Source organism: Pinus tabuliformis, chromosome 8, assembly GCF_031772625.1.
Source record: "Pinus tabuliformis cultivar Carrire ecotype Pingquan chromosome 8, CPIR1, whole genome shotgun sequence".
NCBI classification, from domain to species: domain Eukaryota; kingdom Viridiplantae; phylum Streptophyta; class Pinopsida; order Pinales; family Pinaceae; genus Pinus; species Pinus tabuliformis.
This window is the reverse complement of record NC_142294.1, coordinates 727325605-727346571: the sequence shown is the minus strand read 5'-3', so window position 1 is coordinate 727346571 and position 20967 is coordinate 727325605. Positions and strand designations below refer to the sequence as shown.

At 39.6% G+C, this 20967-nt stretch overlaps 2 protein-coding genes across 2 annotated transcripts in view; both read right to left on the bottom strand.

The window, feature by feature from the left end:
• LOC149237647 (protein ULTRAPETALA 1-like) overlaps positions 1–15938 on the bottom strand; it is an 83223-nt gene extending 67285 nt beyond the window's left edge. The window contains exon 1 of the mRNA XM_089372732.1: positions 15607–15938. Within this exon, the coding sequence (XP_089228858.1) occupies positions 15607–15935 (329 nt within the window). The 5' untranslated portion in view covers positions 15936–15938. The remainder of the gene's footprint in view (positions 1–15606) is intronic.
• The window catches only part of LOC149237646 (uncharacterized), a 368823-nt gene that overhangs the window by 132817 nt on the left and 215039 nt on the right, over positions 1–20967 (bottom strand). The window lies entirely within an intron of this gene.

Genomic DNA, 20967 nt, shown 5'->3' with positions numbered 1-20967 from the left:
AATCAATATGCCAGATTCCCAAAGAATCTGAAGGAGAGGGCCAATACAAGATAACACTTCTTTATCAGAAACAATATTTGATTCTTCTTACCTGGGGTTCCTTGCTTCCTTGAAGAGTCAGCTGTGTCTTTGATGACCTGCATCTCTGTCATTCGGACACTCCTTCGCATAAGGGCCAAACTCATAACCAAGACATTTACCTTTCCTCTTTTCACCCTTAGATCCGAACTTCCCATTGAAGTGATCTTCAAGTATGCCATCAGAAATTCTGCTGCGCCATTCTGATAATATGTTATGCTTCGACTTCATCCTTTGTGAATTATGAGGAACCCATTGATCCTTCCATGTTGTCCCAACTGTCTTTGGTGATTGCTCTTGCACTCTTGCTTGGGCATTGTCTTCACCTCAGCTCTGATTCCATGTGAACTTTCGGTATGTTCTATGCTAGAGCAATTTATTTCAATTTCTTTTCCACATTAGCAATCACATCAGCATAAAGTAAATTGCAGATAGAACATAAATATAAATCGCAGAAGACAAGACAAGACAAGAGGACACAAGATGTGGCGCGAGCCAGGGACAAACCCCACAATGTGTGGGGAAACCCTTGATTAATACTTCTTTTATGTTCTTCAAAGTTCAACAAAGAAAGAGAGAGAGAGATGGTACATTTACAACAGAAGTCAACACTTTGACTTGTCTAGATCTAAGTATACATCATCTCCTATAACGATGAGATCAGTTGAAGACATTCTGCTTCAACTGATACCTATCATCGTGCTGCATCTGGTCCTCTAATTGCACCACTGCATACCGCACCATGCTGCACTAATCATGATTATCATCATGTTGCCCATGTCCATGATCTTGTCCATCATAATGCTGCTCAAACTAATGTGCATCATCATCATGCTACTGCCCCTACTAATGTATCATTCTACTGCCCATGCACATGATCTCATAGTGTTGCCCACCATGTTGTTGCCTCTGCCTTCTCGTTGCATCATCATGCTGCTCATGATCTCATCCATCACACTGCCCATACATCATGATGTCCATGATCTACATCATACTGCCCATACATCATTGCGTCATCTAATTCAGGTATGTCGAGATATGTATTTTAGTCTGTGTCACATCTCCTTGAACCTTGCTATTCCATCAATCTAGGATACCTTAATTCAATGCGAATCCATACGAATGCAGGTCCCCGTACCCGAGTTACACCTTACGTTTAGACTGCAGCTATTATATCTGAAATTTTAGAGAGTGAAGTTCTGCTGCATTAACAGGTCTCCATTAACTGCGTTAACTGGTCTCCATTACAGCGTTAACAGGTATTCATTACAGCGTATAGGGTTTCACTATGAATAGCGTATCAGGTTTCCTTGATTTCACCATGAAACAACGTATCATGTTGAACTGCGTGTATGACTCTTCATAACTGCGTATAAACCCTTTATTAACTGCGTGTTAATAAGTCTTTATCAAGACTGCGGCTCACCTTGGTTACGTGGCACCCTTGCACTTAACTGCAGCCTTCCCTTTCCATCATTGCGGCTTGATTGTGGCTCTCTCCATATCACAGCAGCTGTGGTTACCCTTTATGACAACGACTTCTTATATCACTGTGGCTACCATGTGGACAGCAGCTAAGTGCTCCAGCTGTGCGTGTATAGACTACGTTCCATAAATGATTGCGGCTCTTCATAGCTGCGTTGCTTTTGACATGCGTTCTTCTACGTATACATGACATCATTGAGTTTCCACGACCGTTATACTGCATATACATAACAGCGTTGACCATGGCTGCTTTATTCTGCGTATACATGACATCGCATGAATGTTTCCGTCACTGCACATAGGGTCTTACTGCGGCTTCATAAACTGTGTATAAAAGTTTCCATGGACAGCGTATAAGATTTGTTTTCATCCTCATAAGCCTGCGGCTGGCTAGGGCATTACAGCAATTAGGGCACCATAGGCCAGCGTAATCCATAGTGTATCTCCTTCTCCAAAAACCCAAGACGTGGAGAGGAGATCACTTGAAGTGAGTTGCCAAATGACTTCAAATCCTCTTCTATTTATACTAAAACGTGGATGATGAACAGACACGTCTATTGGGCTTCTTGAGCCTACGTAAGAGCTGGTCGGCTTGATAATAATTACATAACCAAAATAAATTCATATCTCCATAGATACTTATCAGAATCAGATGATATTTAGATCAATCCTACACCTCTCGACGAGAGGGATCCAATAAAAATATCAGCTGCCATAAATAAGTTGACCCACATGGAGTTTGGCCCTAGTTGCCAATTTAACAAAAATGCCCAGCAGCTACAAGGTTGCAGGGGCTTGAAAATTCCGCGTTCCTGTACCTCATGCTTCAAGTCTGGTTCTCATGGGAAAAATGGATTTTTAGAAAGGAATTTACGCCAAGCAGCTCATACGAAGGACAACAGTGACAGTTATTTATACTGTCCAACTGTACAGAAATATTCATGCCCTATGCTGTACAGGAGCTTTGTGAAGCTTGCAGATCTCCTGACAATGGACCGCAATAATTCCTTTTACTTGCCCACTGCGAAAGACATCCGTGCCTATAAACGCCATATTTATGTAGAAATTGTGGGCAACAACAAGCAACCAACTATTCTCGTTACAACATTTTCTTTCGCCTTTCCACGCGTAGGGAATCTAACATTCGCCCGACGAATGGAGGAGATTGGTGTCATTGAATTCAACCACGTTACACTGTTTTCTTTCACCTCTCCACGCATAGGGAATCCAACCTTCGCTGGATGAAGAGGGGAGATTGGCATCACTGAATTCAACCACGGCATAAACCGTTGTGTAAGCCGCCTCCACTGCACCCCGCACTGTTCACTGGTACATCCATCTGTAAAAATCCGCTGGGAAAAATTTGCAACAGGCATTCGACTGATAAAAAAAATGTCATCAAAGTGTCATATCCGAAACTTCTGGATAGGCTGTGTCATCGAGGCACGCGCAGACGAATACAAGGTATATACGAAGACATCTTACCATCGGAACACCTTCCTTCTTTCCATCCGTCGAGTTCAGCCTCCTGCAAAATTTGTTTTCCGCATTGTTGCTACCCAGCGTTGGAATTTTATCCTCCATATTGAAATTAGATGTTAGAAATTAGACCACAGATTGGCTCGATTCATAACATGGTCAATCAACATGCTCCCAAACGACAAGTCTCTGCGTGGTGTTTCGGACAGGATTTCGGGAGCATTGAATTCAAATTTTAATCTTAATTTATATAGTTATAATATATGACTATTTTGTATTATATATATATATATATATATATAACAACAACTATATTAAAAAATTATTATTTAAAAAAAAAATAAAAAATAAAAAAATCAATAACCCTAGACTCAAATCAGAGTTACCAGCGAATCATAGAAGATGAGCTACCAATGACGCAGTCAAATGAAGAAAGTATTAGCGGTCAAGTGAAAAGAAGACATTCGTGGCAGATAAGAGATCAAGTCCTTTCATCAACAAGCTTTGAGGACAAAGCTTCTGAAGGAAGGGGCTATGTTATGAATATAATTCATAACAAAATAAATAAATAAATATAAATAATATAAATACTAAGTAATCAAGTAGTGATTATGTTAAGAAGTCATTAGTTAAGTGAAAAGGCATGTCTAAAAGACATGCCCGGTCATGAAAGGACACCTGCTTAGGTATATATATGCGGGTCCTCATTGTAACATTCATCACTTATACATTTATATATATAATAAATTATTATTATTAAATACTTCGTGTATTTTTACATTCAAGTCTACGAGTTATCAGATTTTATGCTTCATCCACTCACTATACTCTCATTCATCTTTTCTCCCACCTAGGTCCACATTTCCATTCTGGGTCCACATAAGGCTAGCCTACCTATCCCCTTGACCCCACCTTGGGTCAGGCCTAGAATGATGCCCCGAAGGTTGAAGCAATTAAAAGAAAAAGTGAAAAGCATAAATGGCCACATTTAATAGGAAATTGTACCACAAAATGCAAAATATGGCTAGGACAAAAATAATTAGCACATGGGCAAAAGCCATTACATGAGCTCTACCCCAATCATTGGCCATCACCCTAGTTCCATAGGCCCTAGATGAGCCTCCTCTATCATTGAGGAACCCATGATTATCCCAACCCCTGGAGGGTAATAAACCACCCTACCTAAAAGGGGGTAATCACTGCTATATCTTGCACATCATGCTCTTGTCCTTTGAGCCCCGAGCAATTAATTAAAGAAAAATCATAAAAGGAAAAAGGTATATGAAGAAGGGTGGAAAAATCAAGGTCGGGGCACCTCATGTACCACGATTTCTCCCTCTTACACATTACATACCCAAGTGTGGGCTTACCATTATCTAGATACCCCTATGCCCCATTATGTGGCCCAGGATTGCCCCTCTCATTCCCTATTCCATTCCACTTATTTGTCACTTGCTACCCCCATTAGAAGGATGTACCTTGGACATACTATCCCCTTTAAGTGTTGAAACCACCTAATAACGTACTTGGCTAACCCCCTTTGGAGCTTGGAGACACTAGCACATGCCAAAGCCCACTACGGAAGAGAATGTCAATATTAAGTGCCCACTTTGTTATCCATGATTTGTAAGCTCTGTTACCTGATTATTTTAATGATTGGTTGTATTGGAAGCCTAGGGGACGCATTGGATCTTATGCAGGATTACAAGTGGTTTCCATTTGGGTTTGGTCTCCCTCTATGGTATCCTAACCCCCATAGGTCTGCATTGGCACATGTAGGGTGTGCATAGAGAGCCATGGGCCTCCACAACAACAGATAGCACTCCACGGATCTTCATGGATGCTCAAAGATTACTAGCGATCCACTTTTGGGATGATGATGATACTCTTGCTACTTTATGCCCAACAAGCCCCCACAAGAGCCCCACACTCTTGATAGTGTCCCAGGACTTGTACGATGTCTTGGCAGCATTCATTCCACCACGTGGACCCTTGCAGAGGATCTTCGATTCATATGGAGACCCATGGTGTCATCTATGTGCCCTCATACCCAATGGGAGCACCACAGGTCTACTACTTGGAGAACAAGGGGCCACCCCCTTGTCCATCATATTCCGAGGAATTTATTCCTCAATATGGAACTTCAGGATACTATTGAGCCTTTAGAGGGCCCTGTGACATGCACATGTTATTATTTGGCTCCTTGTGAAGCTTATCTTTACACTTAAGAGCTAGTTTGGTGGGCTTGTCACCAATAGGGGTTTTATTTGCACATTATTTTATCATTAGGGGCTAATGTAGGCCCATAGGCTAATTCGAACTCCTTAAGAGGCTATATATTGATGTTAGGTACACTAATTTGTATCATCACTTGACCTGGGATCTCTCTAATCATAGAAAATTTTCGCACTTTTTCCTTGGTGGATATTTTTAAAGATGGATGAATTTTGATGTATAGATTTGGGCTATTTCTCTTGTCTTGGAGCTTTATTGAGCAAACGAAATTCTGGTTGGATATACTCTATAACGTTGTAAGTAAATTTTGATGCTATTATTCTTGTTGCTGCATACAGCTAAAATTAGGGCTAGTTGTTGCATTGTCGAAATGTGGAATTGAGCATGTTTTAGCTAATTTAATGTATGGGCCAATGTTATATGAATGAAATGTCCTGGAGATTTATTTATCTCGAGAATCTTGCATCATTTTCTTTGAAGTATAAATGCTTGAAGGTCACTTTCCTTTTCTTTCTCTCAACATTGGACGAAGTTGACTTTGTGGGCCTCCATGGTCAAGAAACCAAGTTCTTACTCATCATTATCCTTGACTCTATATCCCCAAGTGAACTAGGCACTAATCCCTCAAAAATAGTGATCATTTCAACACTCTTTTAACCATTTTCCCTTTTTTCCCGAAGTCTAGCCCCATTAGGTCACCTAGGGCATCAATTTCCTGGGAATTGACCGAAGCAAAAAATTGATCTCTTATAGGCTACTTTGATGGTGGGTCCCCTCCTTCTCCTTCAAATTTGAGGCAATTCTAATGGTGGAATCTCCAGGAATCTCAATCCCTAGCTCTAGGATCGAATTGTGCCTAGGCATCCCCAAGGTTACACCTCAATAGGATCAATTCAACCTTTTGAAGCAAGTATTCTTGTTTGGTCCTTTGCCCTCACCTTGTCCAAGATAGGAACGTCATTGGTTGCTACATTCCATCCCCGAAGCTGGGTTGGGTCCACTTGGCCCGTGTGGTCCCACATCTCAATAAAAAAGATTATTGTCAAGGACCATTTGGAAATCCATGTTTCCCAAGTATGATAGGGATTGAGAAACTTGTTCATAAGCCTATCCTTTCTCCCTCAACCCTCCAATCCTCACCCCTTATCCTTGGTGGACAAAGTCCCTTGCTTAAAGAGCAAGCAAGCTCCATTCTTCACTCCATCCTTGGGAAAGGGTTTTCAAGGTCACTTCTCACCTATTCATTGACATATACTTTACAAGTGATCCCTACACTGTCGTGACTCCTCCCATCGATGAAAGTCCGTAAAAAATAGGGAGACTTAGCTGTGGTGATAGTGGGCTAAGCCTCCACCTTTACCCTTAACCTAGAGGTTACCATCTTAGGAACCCCCTTGGGTCCCCTGGAGTGGTAACATTTCTGGCGCCATTGTTGGAGACACGAAGCATGTGTTTTGTTCCCCATACGACATATTGACATATCATTATTGGCGACCCCACTGGAAGAACGAAGCCCTATTTCTTCTTTGAGCATTGAAGTTAATGCTTGTAGGGTGAAGCAAGCATCTATCAAGGCACCTCAATTCACCCTGGCAACTCCATTATAATCTTAATATGCAAAATCATAGAAGATGGAGATTTCAAGAGGTGCAAAAGAAAGTGGTGGAATATGCAGAATCCTTCCAAGATATGTTGGAGAGCTTGGATATGGAATTCATGTTCAGGTTTTATAGGTCACAAGAAGTATAACTTGACATAATAAAGCGTGCTTATGAAGAGGATCCTAGTTGTCTTTGTGACCTTGCTCACATAACCTATGCTGTGAATATTCTGGATAACCTCATCAATAATAATAGGAATACCTCCTCTAAGGATGATGAAGAGTTGGACCCCACCATCTTCCAAACCACGCAAGAAAGAATGGATGAATATAGTAGGTCATGTAGGGAGGTAATAAGGGAATATAATTCTAATGAAGTCTTCTCCTGCTTATATGATGAAGAAGTGAAGCTTCATAAGATGAATTATGAATATATAGAGAACCCTACTAATGCTCTCCTCCTAGAAGCATACTACCAGAATCATGTAACAAATACCTTAGCCATTGTTCTTCAAGAGAAGAGAGAAGAAGGGAGGTCCCTCTTGTCAACCAACCAAGATGATGATGACCTCGAGGACCTCAGTGATGAGCAGGAAGATGAGTCCTCATGGGGACTACAAGACGGGCGGGATGATTTTGAGGACACTTGTTTTGGGAAGGATGGATTTATTGAGACCAACCCTACCTTTCTCAAGGATATTACTCCCGATGAATCTTCTTTTGAAAACCTTGAGAGAGATGACCCCATTAACCCCTTGAAAAATGACATTGAAGATTATTTCCACACTAAAAGGGAGAAATGGGAAATTGTTGGTCCTCAATTTGATTGTGCTCCCATTTATGACACCAACAAGGAGAATGAGGATGAGATTTGTCTTCCCTTCCCCTCAGGCACTATTTATGACGACATACCCATTGATAGCCTTGGGAAGGAGAATTGTTACTTTCCCTTGCATAAAGAAGGACAACTTTTGATGGAAGTGATTGACCCTCCTTTTAATGAAAGCCCAATCTTTGACTCTCCTTTTGATGAAGTCCCAATCTTTAATATTTATAATGAGGAAAGCAATGAGGTTCTTACCAACCCACCTTATGATTATGTATTCAAATCACTTGAGCCTTTAGGTTGTGGGGAAAGAAAGCCCATTGAATATGACACTTTACCCTCCCCTTTGCATTTCCCTCTTGTTCATCACCTTGAGTCTTTCCCAAGTACGTCCCTCATCCCTTTGGTATCACCTCGAGTGACCATGCCCCTTTTCCCTTTTCTGAAAATGGTGTCAAGGAGGAACCCTTCATTGAATATACCTTATCCCCTTTGATCCATCCTCAAGCTTATGATCACTCCGCGTCCTCCTCTCCTTGTGATCATCACATTGAGAGACCTACCTGTTTCATTCCTTCTTTCTCTCACCCTTCATTCCCCTCTCATCACAACCATGTGACATCCTCAAAGCATAATATTGCAAGCAATGATTGTGATGAGGAGTTCTTGAGAGTAATCATTCATTCCTCCATTTTGTACCTAGAAGGGGAGCCCTGGACCTCCAGAATGACCAGTTTTCTTTCTCCAAGGACATCCCTCTACCTCGAATGGAGATCATATTTTCCCGCCTCCCACCTGCCTCATCCGCCATGTGACTATGTCCACATTCAATTTGGGGGTTGCTACATGAGTAATCATACTGGCAGGCATATGTATATTGATGTGATGATATGTTGGTTGCACTAGCTTTATGATTACACTTAGTATTAACATCACCATATGCATGTTAGGGTAGGATGCATTGCATGATGATTTTTGCAATAGAACTAATTGCATATGATGTTTCTAATGGTAGATTAGATTGCATGTACATTAAAAAAAAAAATGTATATTTTATTTCTTGTTGGTTTATGGGCTAACATTAAGCATGGGTGATCATAAGACAACGTGAAAAACATGTCGCCCCATGGCTTTGATCTTTGACATGTGCAGATAACAGGTCTACGGTGACCAAGAGATTGTTGGAGTTCTTGTGACCTCCCATTCAAGCAGCCTCATCCACTTCTTCGAGAGATCACGTCCCAGTTGGAGCCAGATGTTACCCACCACTTCGTGGGTGATATCCCCAGGAAAATTTTTTCTCCATGATGAGCTTCACTCGATAGCCAGCAACCCCTTGATGCCTCCTACTAGCTCGTTGTGCCTTTTCTCTGCCACTCGAACTAGCCTGCCACCCGAGCCAGCCATTTGGTCCCTCACCCACCTATATTGATTGTACATTTGAAGGTGGGCCTCCTAAATCTAAAGGTATGTCTTGTCATTTGGTAATTGAGTATTGGGTTTACTTATCATGGATACTTCTGGGTATGGATTGATGGGGGGATTTGGCGGAAAGAGTGGGCTTAGTTTGTGCTCATGTCCCCTTGATCTCTTTTGGTTTTTATCCTTGGATCTTAGTCCCGTGGGATCTCCTTTATTGACCATTTGGTTCTAGGGTGGTACTACTTGGGAAACCCAAATTTTGGGTGCATGGTCCCGCTCCTTTATCAGCACATATCATTCCCTTTCCACTCACTCTACCCCCATTCATCTTTTCTCCCACCCTAGGTCAACATTCTCGTTCTGGGTCCACATAGGGCTAGCCTCCCTATCCCTTTGCCCCCACCTTGGGTCAGGCCTAGAATGATGCCTCGAAGGTAGAAGTAATTAAAACAAAAAATGAAAAGCATAAATGGCCACATTTAATAGGAAATTGTACCACAAAATGCAAAAGATGGTCGGGAACAAAATAATTAGAACGTGGGCAAAAGCCATTTCATGACCTCTACCCCAATCATTGGCCATCACCCTAGGTCCAAAGGCCCTAGATGAGCCTCCTCTATCATTCAGGAACCCATGATTGTCCCAACCCTTAGAGGGCAATAAACCTCCCTACCTAAAAGGGGGTAATCACTGTTATATCTTGCACGTCATGCTCTTGTCCTTTGAGCCCCGAGTAGCTAATTAAAGAAAATTCATAAAAGGCAACAGGTATATGAAGAAGGGTGGAAAAATCAACGCAGGGGCACCTCATGTACCACAATTGCTCCCTCCTACACATTACATACCCAAGTGTGGGCTTCACCTTATCTAGATACCCCTATGCCCCATTATGTGGCCCAGGATTGCCCCTCTCATTCCCTATTCCATTCCACTTATTTGTCACTTGCAACCCCCATTAAAAGGATGTACCTTGGACATACTATTCCCTTTAAGGGTTGAAACCACCTAATAAGGTACTTGGTTAACCCCCTTTGGAGCTTGGAGACACTAGCACATGCCAAATCCCACTACGGAAGGGCATGCTATTATGAAGTGCCCACTTTGTGATCCATGATTTGTAAGCTCTTTTACTCGATTATTTTAATGAATGGTTGTATTGGAAGCCTAGGGAATGCATTGGATATTATGCAGGATTACGGGTGGTTTCCATTTGGGTTTTCTCTCCCTATATGGGATCCTAACCCCCAAAGGTTTACATTGGCACATATAGGGTGCGCATAGAGAGCCATGGGCCTCCATAGCAGCAAATAGCACTCTACAAATCTTCATGGATGCTTAGAGACTACTAGCAATCCACTTTTGGGATGATGATGATATTCTTGCTACATTATGTCCAGCAGGCCCCCACAGGAGCCCCACACTCTTGACAGGTGTCCCAGGACTTGTACGATGTCATGGAAGCATTCATTCCACCACGTGGACCCTTGCAGAGGATCTCTAATTCATATGGAGACCCATGGGGTGATCTATGTGCTCTCATACCCAATGGGAGCACCACAGGGCTACCATTTGGAGAACACGAGGCCACCCCCTTGTCCATCATATTCTGAGGAATTTATTCCTCAATATGGCACTTCAGGATATTATTGAGCCTTTAGAGGGCCCTGCAACATGCACATGTTATTATTTGACCCCTTGGGAGGCTTATTTTTACACTTATGAGTTAGTTTGGTGGGCTTGTCACCAATAGGGGTTTTATTTGCACATTATTTTATCATTAGGGGTTAATGTAGGCCCATAGGCTAATTAAACCCCTTAGGAGGCTATATATTGATGTAAGCTACACTCATTTATATCATCACTTGACTTGGGATCTCTCTAATCACAGAGAATTTTCACACTTTTTCCTTGGTGGATATTTTTGGAGATGTATGGATTTGGGCTATTTCTCTTGTCTTGGAGCTTTATTGCATAAACGAAATGCTGGTTGGATATACTCTATAATGTTGTAAGTAAATTTTGATGCTATTATTCTTGTTGTTGCATACTACTAAAATTAGGGCTAGTTGTTGCATTGTTGAAATGTGGAATTGAGCATGTTTTAGCTAATTTAATGTATGAGCCAATGTTATATGAATGAAATGTCCTAGAAATTTATTTATCTCAAGAAGATTTCATCATTTTCTTTGAAGTATAAATGCTTGAAGGTCACTTTTCTTTTCTTTCTCTCAACATGAAGTTGACTTTGTGGGCCTCCTTGATCAAGAAACCAAGTTCTTACTCATCATTATCCTTGACTCCATATCCCTAAGTGAACTAGGCACTGATCCCTCGAAAAGGGTGATCATTTCAACCCTCTTTTAACCATTTTCCCCAAGTCTAGCCCCATTAGGTCACCTAGGGCATCAATTTCCCGGGAATTGACCCAAGGAAAAAATTCGATCTCCCTACTGTGTTGGTGGGTCCCCTCCCTCTCCTCCAAATTTGAGGCAATTCTAACAGTGGAATCTCCGGGAATCTCAAGCCCTAGCTCTAGGATCGAATTCTGCCTAGGCATCCCTATGGCTAGACCTCAATAGGATCAATTCAACCTTTTGAAGCAAGTATTCTTGTTTGGTCCATTGCCCTCACCTTGTCCAGGATAGGAACATCATTGGTTGCTACATTCCATCCCTGAACCTGGGATAGGTCCACTTGGCCCCGTGCAGTCCCACTTCTCAATAAAGATTATTGTCAAGGACCATTTGGAAATCCGAGTTTCCCAAGGAGTATATGGATTGGGAAACTTGTTCATAAGCCTATCCTTTCTCCCTCAACCCTCCAATCCTCACCCCTTATCCCTGGTAGACCAATTCCCTTGCTTAAAGAGCAAGCAAGATCCATTATTCACTCCATCCTTGAGAAAGGGTTTTCAGGGTCACTTCTCAGCTATTCATTGACATATACTTTACAAGTGATCCTTATAGTACTGGGACTCCTCCCATCGGTGAAAGTCCATAAAAAGTAGGGAGACTTAGCTGTGGTGAGAGTGGGCTAAGCCTCCACCGTTGCCCTTAACCTAGTAGTTGCCCTCTTAAGAACCCCTTTGTGTCCCCTGTTGGTTTGAGTGGTAACAAGGTCCATTGGTACATCATCAAGAATCTTTGATGCTAGGCAAGAGAAACCATCATTCTGGCTTCTAGGGGTGTTGTATGTTGCATATCAACTGCTTAAGGCATCAAAAGGTCCAATGCTCTACCAAAAGTGGGCAACGTCACATCTGCTAAGCCATCATGCTCTCCAAAATGCAGTGAATGGCTTGGGCATCATGTAGTGTAGGGTGCCCTCAAGGCCTCTGCTGCTCTGGACCACATGGCAAAACCAACTCAAACTCAAGTGAAAGCAACTATGCATTAGAGACTATGATCATAAATGCATCTAAGTGGACCATATGTATGTGTTGAGGGCATATTAATACTTTAAATTGAGATCACCTCTAAATATCTAACTAGACCAAGTCCCATAAAGGTATTCCCTACCTTTGTAGGGGTGGCTAAGTAGTTAACCCTATTAGGTGCTTCTAGCTCCCAAGCAGAGGTGGCACAAGTTACCCTACTCGGACTACTTTTTCCATCCCTCTGGTGTGTCTTTTACTTCTTTTTTATAATGCTTTGTATTTTGGTGCATAGCTCAAGGATCATAGCTTGGTCTTTATGATATAGCATTTAACTTACCCTTTAAGACGAGGCAATTTATCACTCATCAAGGTTGGGACATGCAAGGGTTACTTTCATGAGATGGAGCATCAAGTGCTCAAGAAATGGCTAGTGAGGAGGGTAGAGCTCATGCTAGACTTTTTCCCACATGCTAAATTATGTCCCAGTCATCTTTTGCATTTTTATTTTATTTTCTTTCATTGTGTCCATGTTACGTTTTTCCATTCTTTTAGCTGCATCAACCTCCAAATCAATGTTTTCTGGCCCTACTCAAGGATATGGATAAGAGGCTGCCAAATCCCAATGAGCCAATGACAATTGAACCCTAAGAATGGAGATGGTATCAAGGGATTATCGTGTGACATGGAAAGTGTTAAGTATGGTAAAAGGGAAAATAAATCTCATCCAAGTTTTCCAAGTAGTTCCCTTCCTATAACCATAAGGCCTTAGGGAGGTCCCACTAGACTAGGGCTAAAGATTAACTCCCTCGGTAAGGTGTGAACAAATTTACAGTCAAGATTGGTCAATCATCTAAAATACCCCTTTATCCATATTGAATGCCCAAAACATTAATTAAAAACACCCAATTGCAAAATGATCAAAGTTTCTATTGAGTGGTAGTCCACCTTCATCCAAGAGGAATGTCGGATGGTGAGAGGTGTAATGACTGGTGTAGATCGTGGAGGAGATAGTATATCATCACCATCATCAAGAAACTGTGTAGAGCTACTAGTTGGTTGCCTATCCAAACAAGAGAAAAATATCTCCTAGGGGATTACCCATTTTGGTGAGTAACAATACTCTTGTAGGTAATTAATATTATTGATGATAACACATTTTTTATGTCCCATTGACTGGCCTTTTTGGCATTTGTTGGACATTAATATATTCATCTTATCTTAATTTATTTCACATTTGGAATGCCACCAGTTAAATAGTAAAAGATTACTTTATACAGCTGGAACAAATAGCAATGCCTTAAAGAGAACAGTTTGGGGTTTTAGATGAATTTGACCACAAGGAACTTGGTTTCAACAAAAACAAGTTATGGCATCAAAAGTGTGTATTTGAATCACCTAATCAAATGTTCTTACGCCGAGAGGCACTCTACAACCCAATACATGATGGAGATGTTGTCACGTAATGTTACATTAAAAATATATGTGTGTGTGTGTGTGTGTGTGTGTGTGTGTGTGTGTTGGGGCTAATATATGTATCTGTGAGAGATGTTGTGCGTAACGTTACTTTAAAAATCAATGTCGGCCATAAATAAAATACTTCTATTTTCACCTTTATTTTAGGTCAAACTTTATATAGTGAGATAAAGTAATTGAAATTTAAATAATAATAATAATAATTACTTTTTAGTATGAAAGATATATGTAATTCTTTCATTGAGTCCACCAGATTTAATGTGTAACATAACGTAATTCTTTCAGTAGAAATGTGTAACATAACGTAATGTAATGTTAACATTTTAACTCGGTGAAAATAAAATAAAATAGTAACATAACAAAATAAAAATAACTCTATAAAAATTAAATAATAAAAAAAAATGGCCCATGGTTTTAAGAATCCATGGTATTGACCTATGGTATTCATATGGAATATAGCCTATTTCAAGGGAAAATTAAATTAGCCTAGATCCATCTTAGTTTGATGTTATATTTAGATATATAATTAGTTGTAAAAAATGATGGCATTGAATCCATGTAGCCTATAAAGGTAAAACTTTTTTATTGATATGTTAGCACTGGGAATTTGTCTGGATATATTCAGAGGTGGGGGAAATATTAGGAAAAATGTAATTATTACATTTTATCTAATATTTTTGCCTACCTCCATCCACTTTTTACTAGGTTATATTGGGTAAAATATAATATTATAATATTACATTTTACCCAATATTTCCCCTCAACTAGTCCACTTCTTATTGTAATTTTTCTTTATATTTGAAGTTTGAAAGTAAACAAACTCAACTATAAAATTAGCAGGGGTGAGGGGAAATATTGAGTAAAATGTAATATTTAGGTTGAGATGTGATGGGAAATATTAGGTAAAATGTAATAATATTACATTTTAATTAGTATTTCCCCCCACCCCCTGGCCACTTTTTATTGGTGAGGGTGGTAATAAATATTGTAATATTATATTTTATCCAAGATTTCCTTCACCCAATTCACTTTTTATTAAAAAAATTCTTTATATTTGAGGTTCATAAGTAAACTTAACTCCTATGTAAACATTTGATCCCAGTATGGTAGAGATGTTGTAATCTTTAACATTTTGACTTGGTAAAAATAAAATAAAAAAACATAAAATTAATAATTATATTTATAATTAAAATAAGAATTAATTATAATTAATAATTAAACCAACCTAGATCCATCTCAACTCTTGATCTACCAAGATCCCAAAGGGATCAAATTTCTTGAGATGCAAACTTCTTTTAAAGTGAAAAGAGATTTGATTCCTCTCGACGCTTGGTAGATCTGGAGTTAGGATGAATATACCATAATCCTTCATGTTGCCACAAATCTGAGTTGTTAGTTATAACTAACTAAATTATTTTTAAGAACATGTAAGCATGAAAGAAGTCTCCATCTGAACAGATCCAAACCGAAAGATGGTAGGAAATAAGAAATGTCATAAATCCCAAAGGCTAAGCTGAAATAGACCACAGTTTCACAATTTTTATATCCACCGAAGCTTTTGTTCCATTCAGATAAAGCTTACTCTCACGAGAACCTACTATGTAATTTTAGAAGCATCTCAGGAAATCGTACCTGTCATAAGGGGTTCCTGAAGACTTCCATTTTGCAGTGCCAACGGCATTGTGCTTTATGTTGCAATCTTCTTTTCTCCTCTGCCTGAGCCTTGACTTCTCAAGACAAAGTTTATCAGGAATGGTCTCATTACAATGGCGAGTTTGCCTGACTTTTTCCATCTGAGAGGTCCTCATTCTCTGCATTTCTTTAAACTTCTGATAGTATGGTTTCAGTGGTTTAGCCTTTGTGATTCGGACCTTTTCCTCCCTCATGAGAATCCAAATTGAATGTTTCCACTTCCTATTTTGCCCACATCCCCCATGTATCTCAAAAGCAGATGGTGTCATAGGTTTACCTAGTCATGGCATGCAAAACCTTATAAGCAATGATTGATTATGTTATTTTAAAGTTCTACTGGAACTCAACAATGCTGAATGAAAATACCAACAGATCCTCTCAACTTAGGGACAGCTGATGAGATATTGTGCTCAAATTGTATCACTGTGAAATTTGAATAGCAAATATACCCTCTCGATATAGGATAGCTGATGAGATAAAATGCTCGAATAAGATACTCATAAAATCAAATCAAAATGTTTGCAATTCCAATCCATCAAAATTTGATAACTATGAATGCCGAAATCCATGATTTATATTATTGAACGGATTTATTGATGCTCAAGCATGGAAAGATTGCATGATTAAAATCTAAAAGTTTTACATAAATCTTGATATTTTACATGGCCAAGTTTCACATTTTTCAAATTCATATTCAATATCCTCGATGATAACTCTACACCAGCCAAAATATTCAGCCAATGCAAATGGCAGCTTTATATAATGAGAATGATTGAACTAACCTAATATATCGAAAGTATAGAAAGCTAGAAGACTCACTTAATGCTAAAAAGAACTAAAAATAAATTTTGCATATTTTCAAACAAGTATTTGACCTTGATGTTAACAATAAAGAACATCCCACTAGTCCCCGTATCCTGACTCCCCACGAGAGAGGACAATGGGAGCTCGTTAAGGGAGGAACATCCAAGTTGAATTTTGATGGGCCTGTAAAAGGAAAATCCCAGAAAAGAAACCATTGGAGGGGTCATAGAGACGAAAATGTGGACATTATCGTGATCCACATCAAAACTGTAGGGTCTGATAGGAATAATCTTATATGAGCCTTAATTAGACGAATTAAAACCTAACTGAAATTAGGTTTGCAAAGAGTATAGGGCAAGGGAGACTCTCAAATCAAAATCTAACTCATGCAGGATTTAAGCTCATATACGGCATGAAAGCTTGAAACCTAGATTGGATGGGTCAAGGAAGTATCTTCAAGCAGATTGAATCTGGACCACCTTCAGGAATGCCAACAAAGTAGTAGATTGGATAGCCAACGAGATATTTAAGGGCAAAGAGGATAATCTCAACATTATAATGATTAAGGGGGTGAAAAACCAGGAAAATGGGAAGGGGCATTAGTTAAGGTAGTTGAAGATGATAAAGTTGAGGGTTCCTAGAAGATGATGCCGTAAAGGGCCACCCCCGGAGGAGACTATAAGTTTTAGTAGTAAATTGAACAATCCAAAGTTCAGAAAGATGGGCTCTATTAAACCTATAACTAATGTCAACTTTTGGGAATCTCCCCCAAAATCTAGGAAAAGGCGGTTGGAAATTGGAATTAATGTGCTTTCACATTAATCACCTTCTGACCTTCAGCAATTATTGCCCCAAACCTTCAACAACTAGGGTTCAAGGTTGGAAGGAATTCGTTTGTTTATTCTTGGTCACATCCTTGAAAATTCTGAGTTTCTTTGTGATTGCTCTTTACCTCTAGCAAATCCCTAAGTTGGTCTGATCCTAGGTTCTTGATCTAGAAAGCTAACACAGAAAAAGAACTCTCTAAGAGGAGCAAGGACAAATTGTTAAGCACTTGGTGGAGAAGAATTCTAGCATAGCAGAGGCCGTTTGACCCTGCTGTGGAGAGGAAATGTTGCCTCTATCTATACTTTTTTGTAGACTCGCATTCCAAAAAAAATGAGAGATATCTTCCACTTGCTTCTTGTAGAGACAACATCCTGAGGGGCCATGGATGCCCATCTTTCTAAGGTTCTCAGCTGCCAAGATTTTCTTATGTGCAATTAGCCAACTGAACGAATTCACCTTTGGATTAGCATTAGTCTTCAATATTTTTTGCCAAATGTTGAGCTTTGTTGGCACACTGGAATTAAAGAGAAAAGTTGTATAGCCTTCCTTGAATGAATAATTTTAAGCATTCCAACAGATTTGATCTTCATCCTCCTTTCTCTTGTTGAGAAAATGGTTGTTATTGATGTCAAAGGTTATCCATCTGAAGGAGTTAATGAAATAGGCTTAAAGTTCGTCCTAAGACCTTTCCGATGATGTATGGCACACCTTTTAACTCTTCTCAGTTAAGAAGATATAATTTTTTGAAGTAAAAAATGGAGTTTGGGCATTTTAATATATGTTTTCATCCACTAGTGAAGTCGGCCCTCTTAAGGAACAAGTTGGCCCTCTTGAGGAACAAGTTGGCCCTGTTTGGGAGGGCGTTGAAGCCTATAAATAGGTGTTCCTCTCCCTCAATTCAACACACCAACCCGGTCAGCTCAAGGGAGAAATTCGGACCTATTAAAGAAGTATATGAGACAAATCCATACCTCATGAACCAAGACAGCAAGGAGTTTTGAAGCCAGTCTGAAGGGTTATTTTCACAGCCTCCTAAGAGGCTTTTCTAATTTTGATTAGGGCACTTTTGAAGCTACTTTGAACAGTCTTTGGAGCGCATCTTGAAGCAAAGTTAGAGCTTATGTGGGACAGAAATCGGACCTGTTGTTGCCTTAGTTTTGGCCCTGTGGTTGCCTCAGTTTCGGCCTTGTTGTTGCTTCAGAATTCAGACTTCTTGTCTGTTCCAGGTTCAGCCCTGATTCAGCCTGCTTAGGACCTAGTTCGGACTCACTATTTGCCTCAGTCTCAGCCTGGTTTTTTTGCTGACTCGAGACTTAGTTCAGAACTGTGTTGCAGTCCTGTCCTGAAACATATATCAGATCCTTTGTGGAGCAAACTTGGAGCTGATTTTGGTGCAGCCTTGGAGCAGAACTCAACCTTGTCTTAGGCCTATCTTTAGACTTTAAGGCTCACTTCTAATCTATCTGTGAGCATTTTGAAGATAAGACTCAGATCTGGTAAGAAGGCCAAGATGTTAGATTGACAACAATTGAAGAGAGGCATGTACATGTAATTTACGGAAGATCAAAGGATTGTTGACAGGTTGGTGCCTGAGGAGGATTGGTTTCCTCATTCTATTACTAGGTTGGAGCCTAGGCTTGCTGAAGAGAATCGGTGTCCTCATTCTATTGTCAGGTTGGAGCTTCGGCTTGTACAAAAGGATTGGTGTCCTCATTTGCTAGGTAGGAGCCTGAATTTGTAAAAGAGGATTGGTGTCCCCATCTTTATAGAAATTGAAGCCAAGCTAAATTTATTGCATTGTTGATTTGATCTTGATCCCTTTAGGGCTTGACGTCTTACATCTTAGATCTGCAATATGCCATTTATATTTCAGAAATAATTAGTTACTAAAAACCTAGTTTAACTTGTATTTTAAGATCTAGTTTTCATTTATCTTTTATTGGTCAAAGGGATGATTTGTTAGTTTTTGTTATAACCTGATATATCACTGAATAGTGTCATCTTCTACACAATTTTACACTGGCCATAGACTTTTCTTCCTTTTATAGTGTTTGTGGTATCCTCTTGACCTATTTCACTAGCTAAATATCATAAATTGTCTTGGAAACGTTACAAACTCAAATCTAGAAATTGTTTTAAATGAATTACCTTGTTGTCACCTTGAACGTCTTATCTTAGTGGTGGTTTTGTGAGTAGCTAATATAGGATGCCTTATACTTGATTACCTCTTACCTAAGGATTCCTTAAAGTTACTAGGGAATCCTTCCTTGTGTTGGATCTATCCTTTACTAAAGAGAGGGAAGTGATTTCCTATGTGATAGTGGTAACACTTCCATGTTACACTAATCTTAGTGCCTTGTGAAAGGCTTTGGGCTAAGTTGCTATATTTTGTGATAACAATGCACATGCAAACTTATGCTCTACTTTTTCTCCATGCAAGTGAATTAGGGGAATTCAAACTATCATTGGGTTGGGGAAAATTAGGATACTTCTCTCTGAATAAACAACCATGAACTTACTGCAGAGGAAATTATGCCAAGATACACACACGAATTACCAAGGAATTATGATTGTGAAAGAGTAATTACTATCATTGAGAAGAATTTAACTACCACTGAGAATTTATGGACTCCCGATAAAGAGATTTCCTAACCATCCTATGTTACATACCTGGAGGGAAGTGGGATAGCCTAAGGGACTGCTTAGTAGAGAAGGGGATCCCATTCCTTGGGTTTTGTACACTAATGGGGAAAGAGGGCTATAGATTGGGACTATTGCAGATAGAAAATTGACTATGAGCCTAGAAATTGGGCTATGAGAAGGGATGTAGAGGCAACCATAGGAAAGGTTTTCCCTTGTGGATTCACATTGCATCTATCACAAAGAGAATCTGTGCAAAGGGGAGCCAATGGTTGGGCGTAATGTCCTTCTTTTGCATCCAGTTGGTGGACAACTTCTAGACAAATTAGTGTGTATGTATGTACCTATGAATCGTGTTGAACTAATGCTATTTGCATTATGAATTGTATTACATTTTAGTTTGTTTGCCCCATTTGCATGTGTAGGCCTACTATTATAATTTATGGCATCATTGTGACTGAATAATTATTCTTGCATAAGCTTGCATTGTCATACCTAAATGTGTTAATTAATTAGTAATAGACATTATAGGACGATGATTAAAGGTATCAAAGGAACAAATTTGTTGTGTAAATGGACAAATTTCATTTCCTTATTAATTTGGTAGCTCGGGGACAAATTCCCTCCTTTGGAAAACTTCTTCATTAAGAAAGACCTCTCCTAGCCCTTGGAAGAATTTAATTTGGTCAAGGAAAAATTTAATTTTTAAGGTGAAACCCACATGTGCACAAAAGTACAAGCTAATTAGACCTCCTAAGAAGCATATAAGTACACATCATGTCACATCACTATGGAGCATCATCACATATTCACATCTTCTCTCTCTTCTCTTGATTGGTTCATACAAGTCTACAATTGGAGGTCTAAGTTCACACGTGCGAAGGGAAGGATACTAGTTATGATTCTGCGCTGACTTTTATGCTTGGGATAGTTTGAGCAGTCATTGACAACCTTTGACTTAGAATTTTGACTTGCTTTGTCTTGGAAAATTTCGATTTTTGGAGGCTAGATTCTTTGGTGAAGGAACCG